The following is a 13,579-nucleotide window of genomic DNA, read 5'->3' as shown; positions in this document are numbered from 1 at the left end:
TGACAGAGGCGAGGCTGCCGGACACTGGCGCCACCGGGCCCTCTGACCACCACCAGTTGTTTTCGCGCCCGCGGTTCAAATGTAAGACGAACTTTAAGATTCCTTTATTTGTTATGAAAATCCCTAAAAACCATCCAAAACAACTGTGATCAAAACATTCCAGGCTTGAGCGGTCAGCAGACCCCGATCACAACTCACTTAGAGAAAATCCCTTAGTAAGCCAACAGGTGATATAGCAATTACTACTACAACCAACACCATGTGACGTGTCTGTGAAGGTTCTCAGTCATCCAGGTCGTCGTACTCTAAGGAGCTTGGAAAGAACACCACGTGACCCAATGCTACGCATTTACACCCTATTCCGGGTCCTAATTATTACATTATTACTGCAATAATTACACGATAACTGAAGACATAGCCTACTGTAGGAACAATATGTGAGTGTTTCCTGTTTTTTGATAAACACGGTTGGTTTAAATGCACACATTGGTGCACGGCTGTGTGGCGTGACTCACGGGTGTGTATTAGATGATAAATGTGGTTGCACTCTCCTGTTCACCGCACCTGCAGTTTAATGAGCAAAAAGGTAGGGTGAGCATGAGGGGAGACTTTATGTTGACCACAGCTTGATGTATAGTTTAATGCACTAGTTGATGCCATAGTCTGATGTTGCAGTTTGGCATAGGAGGCTAATTAGTATAATATTTTTTGAGTTGCAGTCATGTTTGTTTGTGCATGTTTTACATTGGATCCTATGTACTCATTTGTGGGTTTGGACAGTACAATGTGGAATAAAAGGAACAAATAGCTCGGTCATTGGTTGGAGGAGCCGCAATATCTAGTAAACAAAAATGTTTGTAAATTTTATTGGATTATTTGTATATCGATAATGTTTTATTGGTGGTCATGGTTTGCTGTTGCCGTTGTCCACGCAGCCTTTAGAGCAGGGGTGCCCAATCCCGGTCCTCGAGAGCTACCGTCCTGCAGCTTTTAGATGCATCCTTGTTCCCACACACCCGAATCAAATGAATGGCTTGTTATCAGGCCTTTGCCAAACATGATGGCATGCTGAAGAGGTAATCAAACCATTTGATTCAGCTGTGTTGGAGTAGGGATGCATCTAAAAGCTGCAGGATAGTAGCTCTCGAGGACTGGGATTGGGCAGCCCTGCTTTAGAGTAAGCCCGTAGTTTCGCACAACGGATTTCTTTTGGGAGTTGTTTATTCCCCTGTTAGGTTTCAGCGGTACAGCTGCATTAGGCAGTTATACTGATTTGTTTTCTAGTTGTTTTGCATCAGGCGGCTGAAGCCATTGGCTTGGGAGTACCGCCGCAGTTTGTGTTGAAGACAGTTTGTCTTCCTCACGGCTGACGGTATGGAGGTACATACCCACCGCTAGTATGCACAGAAGACTATGCTGAGTTAGCTAGTTAATTTTAATAGGTAGATTAGTGAGGGATACATTTCTTCTGTTAATTGTGTGTGCGGCCAAAATTTACTGAAAGGAATGTCATTAAGTTGATGTTGGAATGAAGCTGTGTGGCATATAAGGTGCAGTTTAATGTTTGGGTTTTGTAACGTTTTAAAGAAAAAAGGATACGCACCAATTAATACAATGTGTTGATGTTAATGGAAAGAAAAGACAGCAGAAACCGACTGCTAAGGCGTTGGAAAATAAGATTGAAAGGCTTCAAACAGAACGTGACACTAAGAGTAATAAAATTAAAAATGCCACAAAGGTTATTAAAGAATTAATGCAATCTGAGGATTGTAATATTCAGTCTCAGAGAATTTGTCTGTGTTGCTTGATGCAGATCATCTGCATGAAACCCTGGTTCCTTTGCTTCCCCAAGAAGAACGGGAAAAACAAACTGCTTGGTTCTCAGGTATGTGTGTGCACATAATATCAGATTGAGAATTATGGAATGCCAGGACTGCCAAAATGAATTAATTAAATACACCATTAAATAATAATTAAATGTGTCAATAATTAATTAAATTTGGAATTAATTAATTAAATACATATTTATGACATTTAATTCATTAGTTTGTCTTGTAACCGGAAGGTTGCCGGTTCGAGCCCCGGCTCGGACAATCTCGGTCGTTGTGTCCTGCCGGCTACTGGTGATGGCCAGAGGGGCTGCTGGCGCGATATGGCAGCCTCGCTTCTGTCAGTCTGCCCCAGGGCAGACAACTGTAGCTGCCTCCACCATTGTGTGAGAGTGAATGAATAGTGGAATTGTAAAGTGCTATATAAATGCAATCCATTATTAATGTGATTTCTGTCTTTTAGTTTATTAAAAAGTGAAGCACCACACACTAGTTTGTGTCATTATCCAGATGTACATAAGCATGATTACACAGTTACACAATCATACCAAAACTCTGTCCTGATAGTTTCCACTTTCTCTTTTGTATCAGACATACTGAGACAATATTCGGGATAAATAACCAAGAAAACAATTTATTTATTCAGTTTAGAGGTTTTTACATCACATCATTATAACCAAAAAGCCTGTTTTACTTGAATCGTCCACTTGATGGCGCAGTAGAGCAAATGAATCATCACAATGCTTCGAACCATGAGTCGACCAGTTGGATGGAAAGCTTCAGTTCATCACGAGGCTTCATCTCACCATCAATAGTGGACAGCGAAAACGGAGACTTTCTAAAACGATGACGCATGTTAGTCATATGGTGCAGTCATGTGACTGCACCATATGACTAACAACTCCACCTCATTGTTAGTCCATTTTAAAAAACTCAGTGCTTTTCCCGCAACATTTTTCCACAACGTTTCAAAGAGCTGGAAAGTAAATAAGCGGCAGACAGAAATGAGGCAGGTGGAATCGTCTTGCGTTTCATGCATGCGCAGTAATGAAACAAGCGTTTTCGGCCATTTCAATGTGGACGCACAACTCTGTGAAAACAAATGAAAATGCTAGTGTGGACACAGAGCGTTTTCAAATCTATCCGGGCTAGTGTGGACGTTGCCTCAGTTTACCTACATCCTGCTCACCTGTCAGCTGTTTAACACCTGCTGCTTATTCGGGAAAAACCCACGTTACCTGGTGATAGTCACAGCTTAACATGGGCAGCTGAAGCTTGATATAACGTAATGTCAGCGCATTATTCTGCACAAGTTAAGTAAATGTAGTTTTTTTTGTTTTTTTCCTGAGCTCAGGGCTGCTGGAACTTGTGTTTCCATCAGAGTGACTGACCTGGGATAAAGACAATAAACGGGATTGAAACGGAGAGCGATGGCCACCTAGAAAACTACACACCACTTTATCAGCGGCTGATATCCAGTCACCGGCACACAGCTTTAAAACCTCTGAGTTTTAGCTCTCACTAGAGATTAAACACTGGACTTAATTCACTCTGTTTCTGTCTGTGGGTCATGTTTAATTCACTGTTTTATTTACAACTGAGCAAATCGGTTTGGCTCAACTTAAAGTTATGTTTCATAACTGCATAGTTTTACTGAAGTTTAATGTCTCACTGGAGCACGTTATGTTAACCCAGGGTTAACATGAAGAGAGAGATGTCCAAATAAATAAATAAGCCCACCTAAATTAAATGTAATCATTGCGTATTGAGTTTACCTCAGCTGTTGGGTGCAAATTGTATAACAGAAGGTCTGTTATTTTGCAGCACTTGATGATGCTGAGGGTCAACTGTAGGACTGCAAGGAGGCATCTCAAAAGTTGGGCTACTCTTTACAGGTTGAGTTGAGCTGTGACAGACTTGGACTGGGTGGCTTCTTCTATATTGATGTGTCAATACTGTATTGACGTTTTAAAGTAATTCCCTCAGTGTTTTTTAGTCTAACACATTTGCTCATGTTTAGAGGAATTGTTTCATCTCTCACATCATACACAACATTTTTGTAGTTTTTCAGAACCCATTTGGCATATGCACCCTTGAGCTTGTCTTGGGACTTTGCAATGTTGTCTTGTGCAGTTGTTTTTGGGTTGTTTTTTTTTCTTTAACTGCACATTTTGCTTCACTTTTAGACTGTACATCAGTGGTGTTCAAACCCAGGCCTCGAGGCCCAGTGTCCTGCAGGTTTTTAGATGCGTCCTTGATCCATCACAGCTGATTTAAATGGCTACATTACTTCCTCAACATGTCCAGAGGCCTGGTAATGAACTAATTTGATTCAGGTATGTAGACCCAGGGTGAAATCTAAAACTTGCAGGACACCGGCCCTGGAGGCCCAGAGTTGGCTGAGCCTGCTGTACATAGTCACTGTACCTTTTTTCCTCTGGCAGAACGATGTTAGAAATCTTAAATTTAATCGGAATTGGCAATTAAAAGACACATCCCAGTTATTCTGCTGGTCATTTACCAATCTTCAGTGGGCTCTAAATGCAGGCATTGAAACATGTAAACGCAGTAATGAAACTACTCAATTACCAAGTAACAATTAAGTTGGAATAACATAAATAATGTTACTAAAAACTGTTGCATACAAATATTAGGCATACCTTTTTATGTTGTAGTTGGTCTTTTCATTGAGGCCATTTGTTTGTGGGTGGTATGCTGCTGTGACACTTCTTTCAATTTTCAGTAGCTTGCAAAGATCTATGAAGCGCCTTGAGGCGACTTTTGTTGTGATTTGGCGCTATATAAATAAAATTGAATTGAATAGATCAGAGGTGAGCTTCAAGAGACAAAGACAAGGTTCTTATACACATTCATGCACACAAAAACTTTGACCCCAGTGAAGTCAAGTTAAAATGTAACTAAAAAATAATTGAACACTTACTTCATTCACAAACTCTCTGACTTGGTCCAAGAAAATCCTTTTGGGGCGTAATTTTTTCATGTACATCTACGCTGTATGTTAATAAAAGTGCCTGTGTGAGATCTGAGACACAGCTTTGACTAAGAACTCTCTTTTTGTTCTTACTTTATGGCTTTAAAAAAATATCGAGATATATATCGTATATTGCCATCCAGCTAAAAAATATCGAGATATGAATTTTGGGTCATATCGCCCAGTCCTAGTCCTTATACACACACAACACGGTAATATTACATTGAAGCAGTACGTATCACTCCGCGAGGCTCCAGACTATGGTAGCCGTAATGCTCCGACAATCCATCAAGTGGTGCAGCTTCGTAGCTTACCAAAGTCGTACTAAAACATTTTTTGAAAGGTTTCTGAGCGCCGTGTACCACATAAAATCGGTTCGCGGTCAGTAAGCAGAACCAGAATTCATACATAAGGCACACTGTCGATTTTTTATCATATTAAAATATCGATATTTTAGTACTTTGGGGTAAACTTGTAGTTTTTCATTAACAGAAACACAGTGGAAAGAAACTATATCATTTGGATCTCTAAATTGGAAGGAACTACTTTCTCTTACGCCTTTCATAGTCATATGCGAAATACGGCTGTATAAATGTGTTGCATCTATATTTTTATCTCGTATAAAAATATATCGATATATTTAAAAACTCGATATATCACCCAGTCCTAGGGTGTCACACCATGATGTGAAGATTTTCTTTGCTGTCTCCTCCGTCCAGGGTTAGGCATTCATTTCTGATGGTTAGGGTAAGCGGCTAAGGAAAGCATTATGTCAATGAGATGTCCCCACAAGGGTGTGTGTGTGTTTGTTTGTGTGTGTGTGTGTGTCACACTGCTATCTGTGAGGAGTCAGTGAGATCATATTGATCATAAAACTGAGTGTTTCACTCCCAAATCTCAGGGACTCGAACCACAAACAGTAACTCTGAGAAATCAGAGATAGGTTTTACTTTTGTCTTCATGTCGAGACCAGCGTCAGACTGTCGACCTGTCCAGGGTGTACCCCGCCTCTCAGCCTATGCTAGCTGTAACGCCCCCCCCCTCCCAACAGGATACGTTGATAGCCAATACTCCCAAACAGTTGATTCTGTTCATCTGGAAGTTATGTTTTCAGTGGGAAAAGGAGTCACTTGGATGAGTGAAGAAGCGTTTCTCCCCCTGAAAACTCTGCGTCCAGGTGAACAGAATCAACTATTTGGGATTTCCTTACTTGGATGGTTGAGCATACTGTGACACAATAAATAATATGAATACATTTTATTTTAGATGTCCTTCAAAACACTCAAGTTCACCTTGCACAAAAGAGTTAAAAACAATAAGTGGCTGTACAAAGTCTGTGTTTGCCTTTGTACTGCATTTCCTTTTATAGTTATTTATTAGTAACAAACTATTACACTAATCAAAGCCATTAAACAACATCCAACAGACTTTAAGTTCTCCAACAAACTGAACGATGTGAAAATCGCACAAATGAACCTGAACGTTTCCTGGAAAAGTGAAATTAAAAATGTTTAAGACTAACTTTAAAAATGATGTAAAGTGTATTTTTAATAAGATTCAGATTTAATGGAGGAATTTCTAAATTCATGTCATTAACTGAGTATCTGTGATCATGACTGCATGAATTATCAAAAAGTGAACTTTATAGCAACAAACATGTGAAATAACGACAGGCTGAATCCAGTCGAGTCAATAAAAGTTTATCGTTTAATGTTTGTCATTAATCATGAATCCACAACACAGCAGTTTGTTTAGTGAGTAGGAAAAACGTGAGTATTTACATCTACCATCATACACGTCACAGTTTATACCCATGCTAACACAACAAAGACTTTTATATACAAGAAATACTATTAGCGTCGTCATACAAAGGAGTGCCATCGTTGGAACTATCTAGATTTGTCATTGATGCAAAATACACAAAATCATAATAAACGTCTCCTCAGCTGCCCTGAAGTGATCGGGATAATTCGACAGAATGAACTTGGATCGCTGTGGACCGGGTTTAAAAACTGGTTTACATCAGAAAACACAAGGCGAGACGATCACAGTCTACGTGTATACGAGGTTTGCCCTTCATGCCCGCGATAATACGCCCTCTCCTCGCTTATGTACAAAGAAATCAACGCGTCTCCTCCGTGAGCTCCGTCGGATTTCCCTCCACGCTCCTCCTTCTAAAGGAAACACAGACTGGGTGGGGTCAGTGGTTTTAGTCTCACACAAAACTTACTTTCTTTTAAAAAAGCACCAAACTACTTTTAATTTTCCTGCAATCCGACACGTTCAAGCCAAAGAACAAAAGAATGAACCGAACGTCCTACAAACAAACCTCTGATTTGCATAGTTCATCTTCACCTGCTTCGAGTTTGATTCACTGAAATCTGAACACTTCATCGCTGCAGACCGAGTATGCAGGACCGTTTGTTTAAAGCAAGAGTTCACAGCAAAATCAAAGATGTCATTTTAACTGTGGTAACCGTAGTAACCGTTTACACATCTCTTTTGTTTTGGTGGGAATGACTCAGTTTTGGAGATATTAGGTGCAGAGATTTCTGCCTTCTTTCTTTTTACTGTCTACATCCGCCAGCCAAAGGAAAATGCAGCCAGGTCTCTCTTTACTGAGCAAATAATTAATATAAGCTGGTCAAAGCAGGCCGTCACTTTACATAAAAGATGCCGTACCCACCAGCGAGGTCGTCCCGTTGGATATGAAGGATGCTGCACATTCATATAGCAGCAACTTGTCAATTACACCCTGGTTTATCCACTTGTTTGCCTCCAATAGAACGACAGCTGATAAAATTAAAGTCCTGACACTAGTGAGACTCATCAGGTAAATATTTACTGAGGTCATAGTTCAAGCTGCGGGGGTTGTTTTCTCAGACTTTTTCTGCAGGACAAACAGTTGCCCCCTAGTGGCCACTGGAAAGAACGCAACTTCCAGCTTTGTTTTAATTTTCAGACGTGGAAGCTACAGCCATCCTTTATATACAGGCCCAGTCCCAGTGTCCAATCACAGGACAAAACAGACTGTTACCGGGATAAGAAACAAAAGCACCAGAATAAAACTGTAACGCAACAAGCACAAAGGAGCAACGACACAAAAGGCAAAAGAAAATCTATGCACGTGTGATTGCAGCATATGCATGTAAAGTAGGTTTAGTTCAGGGAGAAGAAAATAGTTCCCACATGAAACATCTTCAATAGGTTGTTGCTTCTTCTTTACTTCTCAGTAGCTGATCAACGATCTCAGATTCTCAGTTTAGCTCAGATATATTTAAAAGACAGCAGATGTGAAAATGTTCTAAAAGGATGAACAGAACTAAAAATCAGGAGAAAATAAAGTACATTTAATTCTGCTGTGAACTTTTCTTTAGTAAACTGTTGTGTGACTTCTCTCTCTCCCTCTGGTGTAATTCGATCCTGATATAACACACACTCTCACAAAATGCCGTAACAGCGCACACCTTCATTGTTGCAGTTTCTCATTGCTGAAAAGCTTCTCTAACCTGCCTGCGTCATGTATTTACAGCATCCCCGCTCACAGCTCTTTGTAGGCTCAGAAGGATCAAACATAAACGGGTCAGCACGACTGCATCAGGAGCTTTACAGATAAACAAACACACAGAATGACAGAAAAGTGATAAAAAATTAAACCTTCCAGTGCGTTATGTGAACTGGAGGTAAAGGTTGCAGGAAGAAAAAGCAATAAGGTGATTTCTAAATCTGGCTTTGTATAAACGTATACATATTAATATCAATCTTCATGTTTTGCAAAGGCAACAAGCATAACAGATGTGCTGTGAGAAAACCTTTGAGAGCACTCAAAGCTGTTTAAAACAGAGGTAACATCATATGTTGTTGGCATAAACACAAAGGCGTCAGTGCGAGTCTGTAACAACTGTGAATATCGCTGTGAATACACACAGCGCATGAATCCACCATCAGCTGCACTGAGTGTTAATATGGGTTTCAGTTTCAACAGGACAACAATCAACTCGAACTCTTCGCACAAGGATGAAAGAGTTGATCATTTAGGGAATAAATGAACTAAAATGATTTTAAATGAAATTTATAACTAAAAGTAGAAGAAGAGAGAAGCTAAAGATCTAAAAACAGACAGGTTGAAGGAGGTAACTCGAGCCGTGCTGCATAATTCACCTGTAACATCATCAGTCAGTTCACCAAACACCCGACTTCATGAATTCAGCAGTTTTCTGCAAACTGTCCGGGCTGTGGTGCAGCCTCTGTGTGAGCCACAGGACAGTTTCATGGCTTTAACTTTTATAAGTGGGGAATAAAGAGACTGGAAACGCTCACCGGACACAGAGCACCACTGAAAGTCCAGCTCTGAACTTCCACTGAACATCTTTAACCATCACTGCTTCACTCGTATGTTTATGGTGGAGAACTCAAGCAGCGGGCCCGTATCACTGCTCACACAGCTCACGCCATGCGTCGCGGCAGGAAATGCACATGTGCAACAACTGTCTGAATGATGGCTGTTGTTCCATGTAGCTTACTGGGTCAGTGAATGCAGCACACACGTTCACTGACATTACAGGAGCTGAATATTTAAAGTGGACCCGCTCTGCTCATTTCGAGCTCTATATTTTGATGTTTGGACTCTACCAGAGGAGCTTTGTATGACTCATAGTTAAAAATAACACTGCAATGTGTCTGAAACAAGCTGCTTCAGTGCCCGTCTCTTTAGACTGGCTGCTCTTTGTAAACAAAACTATGGTTGTGTTTACTGCGCACATCCATCCTGGTGTGACAGAGTCAGAAAATCCAGAACTGGTCGACTTTAGTAACTCCTGAAAATGATTTAATGGATGAAGTAAAGTCTGTGATGGTTCTAAACGTGCAGACGCACTCACACACAGTCTCGTCGTTTCACTGAAAACAAACCTTCAGCTTCTCTAAAGCAGCGAAAGCCATTCGAGGCAGAGTGCGCACTCAGGTCGCTAATCCTTAAATCTAAAATGTCTCAACCTGACTCAGTTTGTCATCGACATATTTTTATGTGATGCCTATATTTACTTATGCATGTATCCCCTATTTTATTGTTTCTGCTTTCAGCCCTTTATGTAGACAATGTTGATTTGATTTATTTCGTCGTTGTTCTCTGTCTTAACTTTTAATTCGTCCCATTTCGCTCTTCGATGTCCAGCTTCCTGTTGAAATGTATTTTTCTATTTTTGCCTTTCTGTCAAAGCACTTTGCAAAGACATCGTGTTATTATTATTTAGCCTCACAGGGGAACAGTTCTGTGTTGGATTTATCTAAATGTAGCTGGACTTAAGTTCGAAACTACAAACTACAGAGCCACCAGCCATCGTCACCAACACAATATGACACTGAATCAGGATTCTGAGTTTTCTGCACCTTTAGGAGGAACCAAAACAGGACAAAGCTCAAACACAACGATCAGCTTCACCATGCAAAATGTGAGAAGATGATCAGACACCAGGCAGAGCACAACGAGGATTTCAAATAGCCATGTGAGCTAACGGCTGTTCAACCTAAAAAAGGGGGCGAAGTGATCAGGATGACAGTCTGCTCACAATCTGAGTGCTAAATGTAAAAAGAATATTTAAAACAAAACACTAAAGTACAAAAGTATGACCCTTTGCAGTACTTTTACACGTCTACTACTAAATCCTGCTGATTCAACATCCTTGGTGTTCAAAGTGGTTTCCTAGACTACAAAGACATCAGTGCACAGTACAGTATTTTTCCAGTGCTTCCAGTGCTTCACCTCACAGTCTCTGTTCAGTGAATGAACATGCATACAAAACAGTACCCTGATTAAAAAAATGTACAGTCATTACTTTCATAGAAAAAATGCCAAAAAAGGTGTATATGTACTTCAGCTAACATCCCTAAAAATACCAGCAGTCGGACGCCTCGCACATATTTACAGGTTCCTCCGCTGAACGCATCGTCAGCTTTAAAAAACCCTCAGAGCAAACTGTCCCTCGCTCCTGTTTTCAGGAGCTGCAATAAAACCTTCAGCTGTTGTGAAGTGCACATCGCGTCTGATGTAGCGGCTACTGTCGGCTCAGAAAGCCATTTGCACATTTCTTCAATCAAAAGTATAACGACTGAATATAAATTATATGTATATACTTCTTTATACTGTATTAAATGTATCTACATTCTCTCTTACTTAAATATAAACACTTCTCATCGTTTATCTTCAACATTTCAGGAAAAAGTGACTGAAAATCTTCGAAAGCCGTCGCTCTGTTTGCATAAAGCATCACTTAAAGGTACTTTTTGTAACTTCCTGTTTTCTAAGATTAACAAAAATTAACAGAATATAAATACCAGCTTGACTTTATGTCCTAAACTATCTGTGTTTTCTGTTACGATGTCAACCGTAGTCAAATGAGGTCCCGGCCGTACTTTGGTGTGTTACCTTTTTGTTCAAACGCTGCCCCCTAGTGGTGAACGTTTTATTTACATCGTTACAAAAAGTACCTCTACCCGATGCCTTTATAGCCGCTGTTTACGTGACAGAAATAATCATCATTAGTTATTTGCTTTCATTTTGGTCTTTTGTTTTCATCTTTTTAAATCATCTAAATCAGTGATTCCCAAACTCAAAGCTGCTAAACTGGAGTCCACACGAGACTGACCTTTGGTCCCCTCGTCCCACATCGAGACAGTGTCCCACATTTTGTTCACTGCAGGACAGGCACTTTCCTAAAGTCTGGCTTTTATCCAGTGGCTTTAAAAAAACTGAAATACAGGGAGACTACTTAACTGGGTGAAGTCAAAACAAAGGAAATGATTTTCCTTTCTTAGTTAATCAGCAGTGATGCAGAAAGGAAAACATGACATTAAGTGACAGGTCAATTATCGGGACAGCAAAACTAAATATAGTAAAAAGAATATATCACGGACAATAACATGAAACTTCTTATTGTGCTTATTGCGTCTGCTCAGCGAGGCAGGAGGGAAAGTCCTTCACAAACCTGCAGTTTGTCCTTTTATAGTTTTTTAGGATATGTGAAGATTCCCACACAAATAAACTCCAGCTGTTGTAAAATGTTGTATCATTGAGGTTCATGGAATCTGGCCACCCTGCCTCTGGAGGACACCCTGCAGTACCTTCACAGCCCACTAAGGGGCAGCGGCCCACACTTTAGGAATCACTGATCTAAATATCCTTCAGTATAACATCCCTGCTTTGACCGTTCTGTGTCTATAGGTTTTATTTGTACATAAATAAAAATGTTTTTAAAGTGCCGTTTGCCTTTAAATCTTCAGAGCGAGGCTTTTTTTTATTTGACTAGAAATCCCTTCGTAAAATCACGGGTTCAGTTTCAGGTGTAATCATGAATTTAGTGAAAAAGCTGAGCAGCATTTTCTCAGGTTAAACCCCCGTCTGCACATATAAGAAGTAAAGAATCAGGATGCAGTGACGTGAGGACTGTTTGGTTGAAGGAAACACGTCTCAGAGGTCAAGGACTCGTTAGCCAGATGGAGCGTGCGAGAGCAGACTGAAACCTTTAGCGGTAACTGGAGGACAGCTGGGGGCGATTCAGAGCTACCCTCAACTTCATGACCCAGTTTTTAGTTTGGCTCTCGCTCTCACGTCTTTTCTTTCTCTCTTTTGAGAAGAGTTTCTTGTCTGTCCCTATAAACCATGAGGGGGCGTCCTACTCCTCGCCGATGCCGTGCTCCCACGCCACTTTAGCCTGCTCATCCTTGGTGGCTGCGATTATGGGCTGGGAGATCTTGCGTGGCATGGGCCGCGGTGTGGGAGGTGGAGGCGCTGCAGACTGGCTGATCAGGGAGTCCTCTTCAGGGATGCAGCCCTCTCGGAGGTAGGGTTTAGGGGGCAGCGCCGGAGGCTCATGGAAGTGGTAGAGAGGCGGGTGGTGGGGGATGTAGTGTGGGTGGAAGTGATGGTGGAGTTGGTGGTAGTAGTGGGGGTGTTGTGGGTGTGGCAGCACATCCTGCTGCTGCATTTGTTGAACTCCGATGGAGGCCGAACCCGGAGCCTGGGGTTGGATTTGGGACCCCACCTGAGCCGGGGTGACGCCTCCCGGGGCAGAGTGGCTGCGGCAGGGCGGGGGCTTGACTCCATCCAGGACTTCAGGTTCGGAGATGCTGTACCTGACGGGCTGGTAAGGTGAGTCGAGGTCCTCCTGGTCGGTGGTCCAAGCCTGGCTGCTGGGGACGGACTCCAGGGTGTCTGTGCGGCTGGCGGTGGGGTCAGAGGAGGAGGCGGGGCCACCAAAGTTGCTCTCACTGAGGGAGGAGACTCCGGAGCTGGCACTGCCTGACAGGTTGGAGTTACTGCCATCCAGGATGGACTGTGGACTGGTGGGCGAGGCAGGTATAGGATGCAGGGGAGACTGGAGAGAGAGGCGAGGGAGAGTCACACAAACAATCTCTAACACAGAGTCTGTGATTAACAGCTGCGGTTTTATTAAATATGTTTAAAGTCTGTTAATATTTAACAAAGCAGGTCGATCACATTCTTTTCTCCTGCATAAACATGAAGATCACAACTTATTTACAATGAATGTCTTTAACTAGAATCACATCTGATTGAAGTGTAGAAGCAAAACAATGACAGTGCACATTAACAGGCATAGTTTAAACTATAAATATACCAAGTAACACAGAAAGCAGGATTCTGGAGTGTTTGTTAAAAAAAGAGGAAAAAGGAAACATGAAGCCAATAAATCAAATATTGCTGATGAGCTTAGGAACAGGACACGAAGGTTTACAACTGAAC

At 41.5% G+C, this 13,579-nt stretch overlaps 1 protein-coding gene across 11 annotated transcripts in view; it reads right to left on the bottom strand.

Annotated features, from left to right (window-relative positions):
• Positions 1-6,510: 6,510 nt before the first annotated feature.
• The window catches only part of LOC309706823 (dedicator of cytokinesis protein 3-like), a 230,117-nt gene continuing 223,048 nt past the window's right edge, over positions 6,511-13,579 (bottom strand). For 10 of the 11 annotated variants that reach the window (XM_082533712.1, XM_082533719.1, XM_082533715.1 and 7 more), the window contains one exon: positions 6,511-13,193. In XM_082533712.1, the coding sequence (XP_082389838.1) occupies positions 12,492-13,193 (702 nt within the window). In that variant the 3' untranslated portion in view covers positions 6,511-12,491. The remainder of the gene's footprint in view (positions 13,194-13,579) is intronic. The other variant, XM_082533714.1, reaches the window with a different exon arrangement.

The sequence above is a fragment of the Aulonocara stuartgranti genome, assembly GCF_965226115.1.
Source record: "Aulonocara stuartgranti genome assembly, chromosome: 5".
NCBI lineage: Eukaryota > Metazoa > Chordata > Actinopteri > Cichliformes > Cichlidae > Aulonocara > Aulonocara stuartgranti.
The sequence above is the reverse complement of the archived record's forward strand: the minus strand, read 5'-3'. Positions and strand labels throughout refer to the sequence as shown.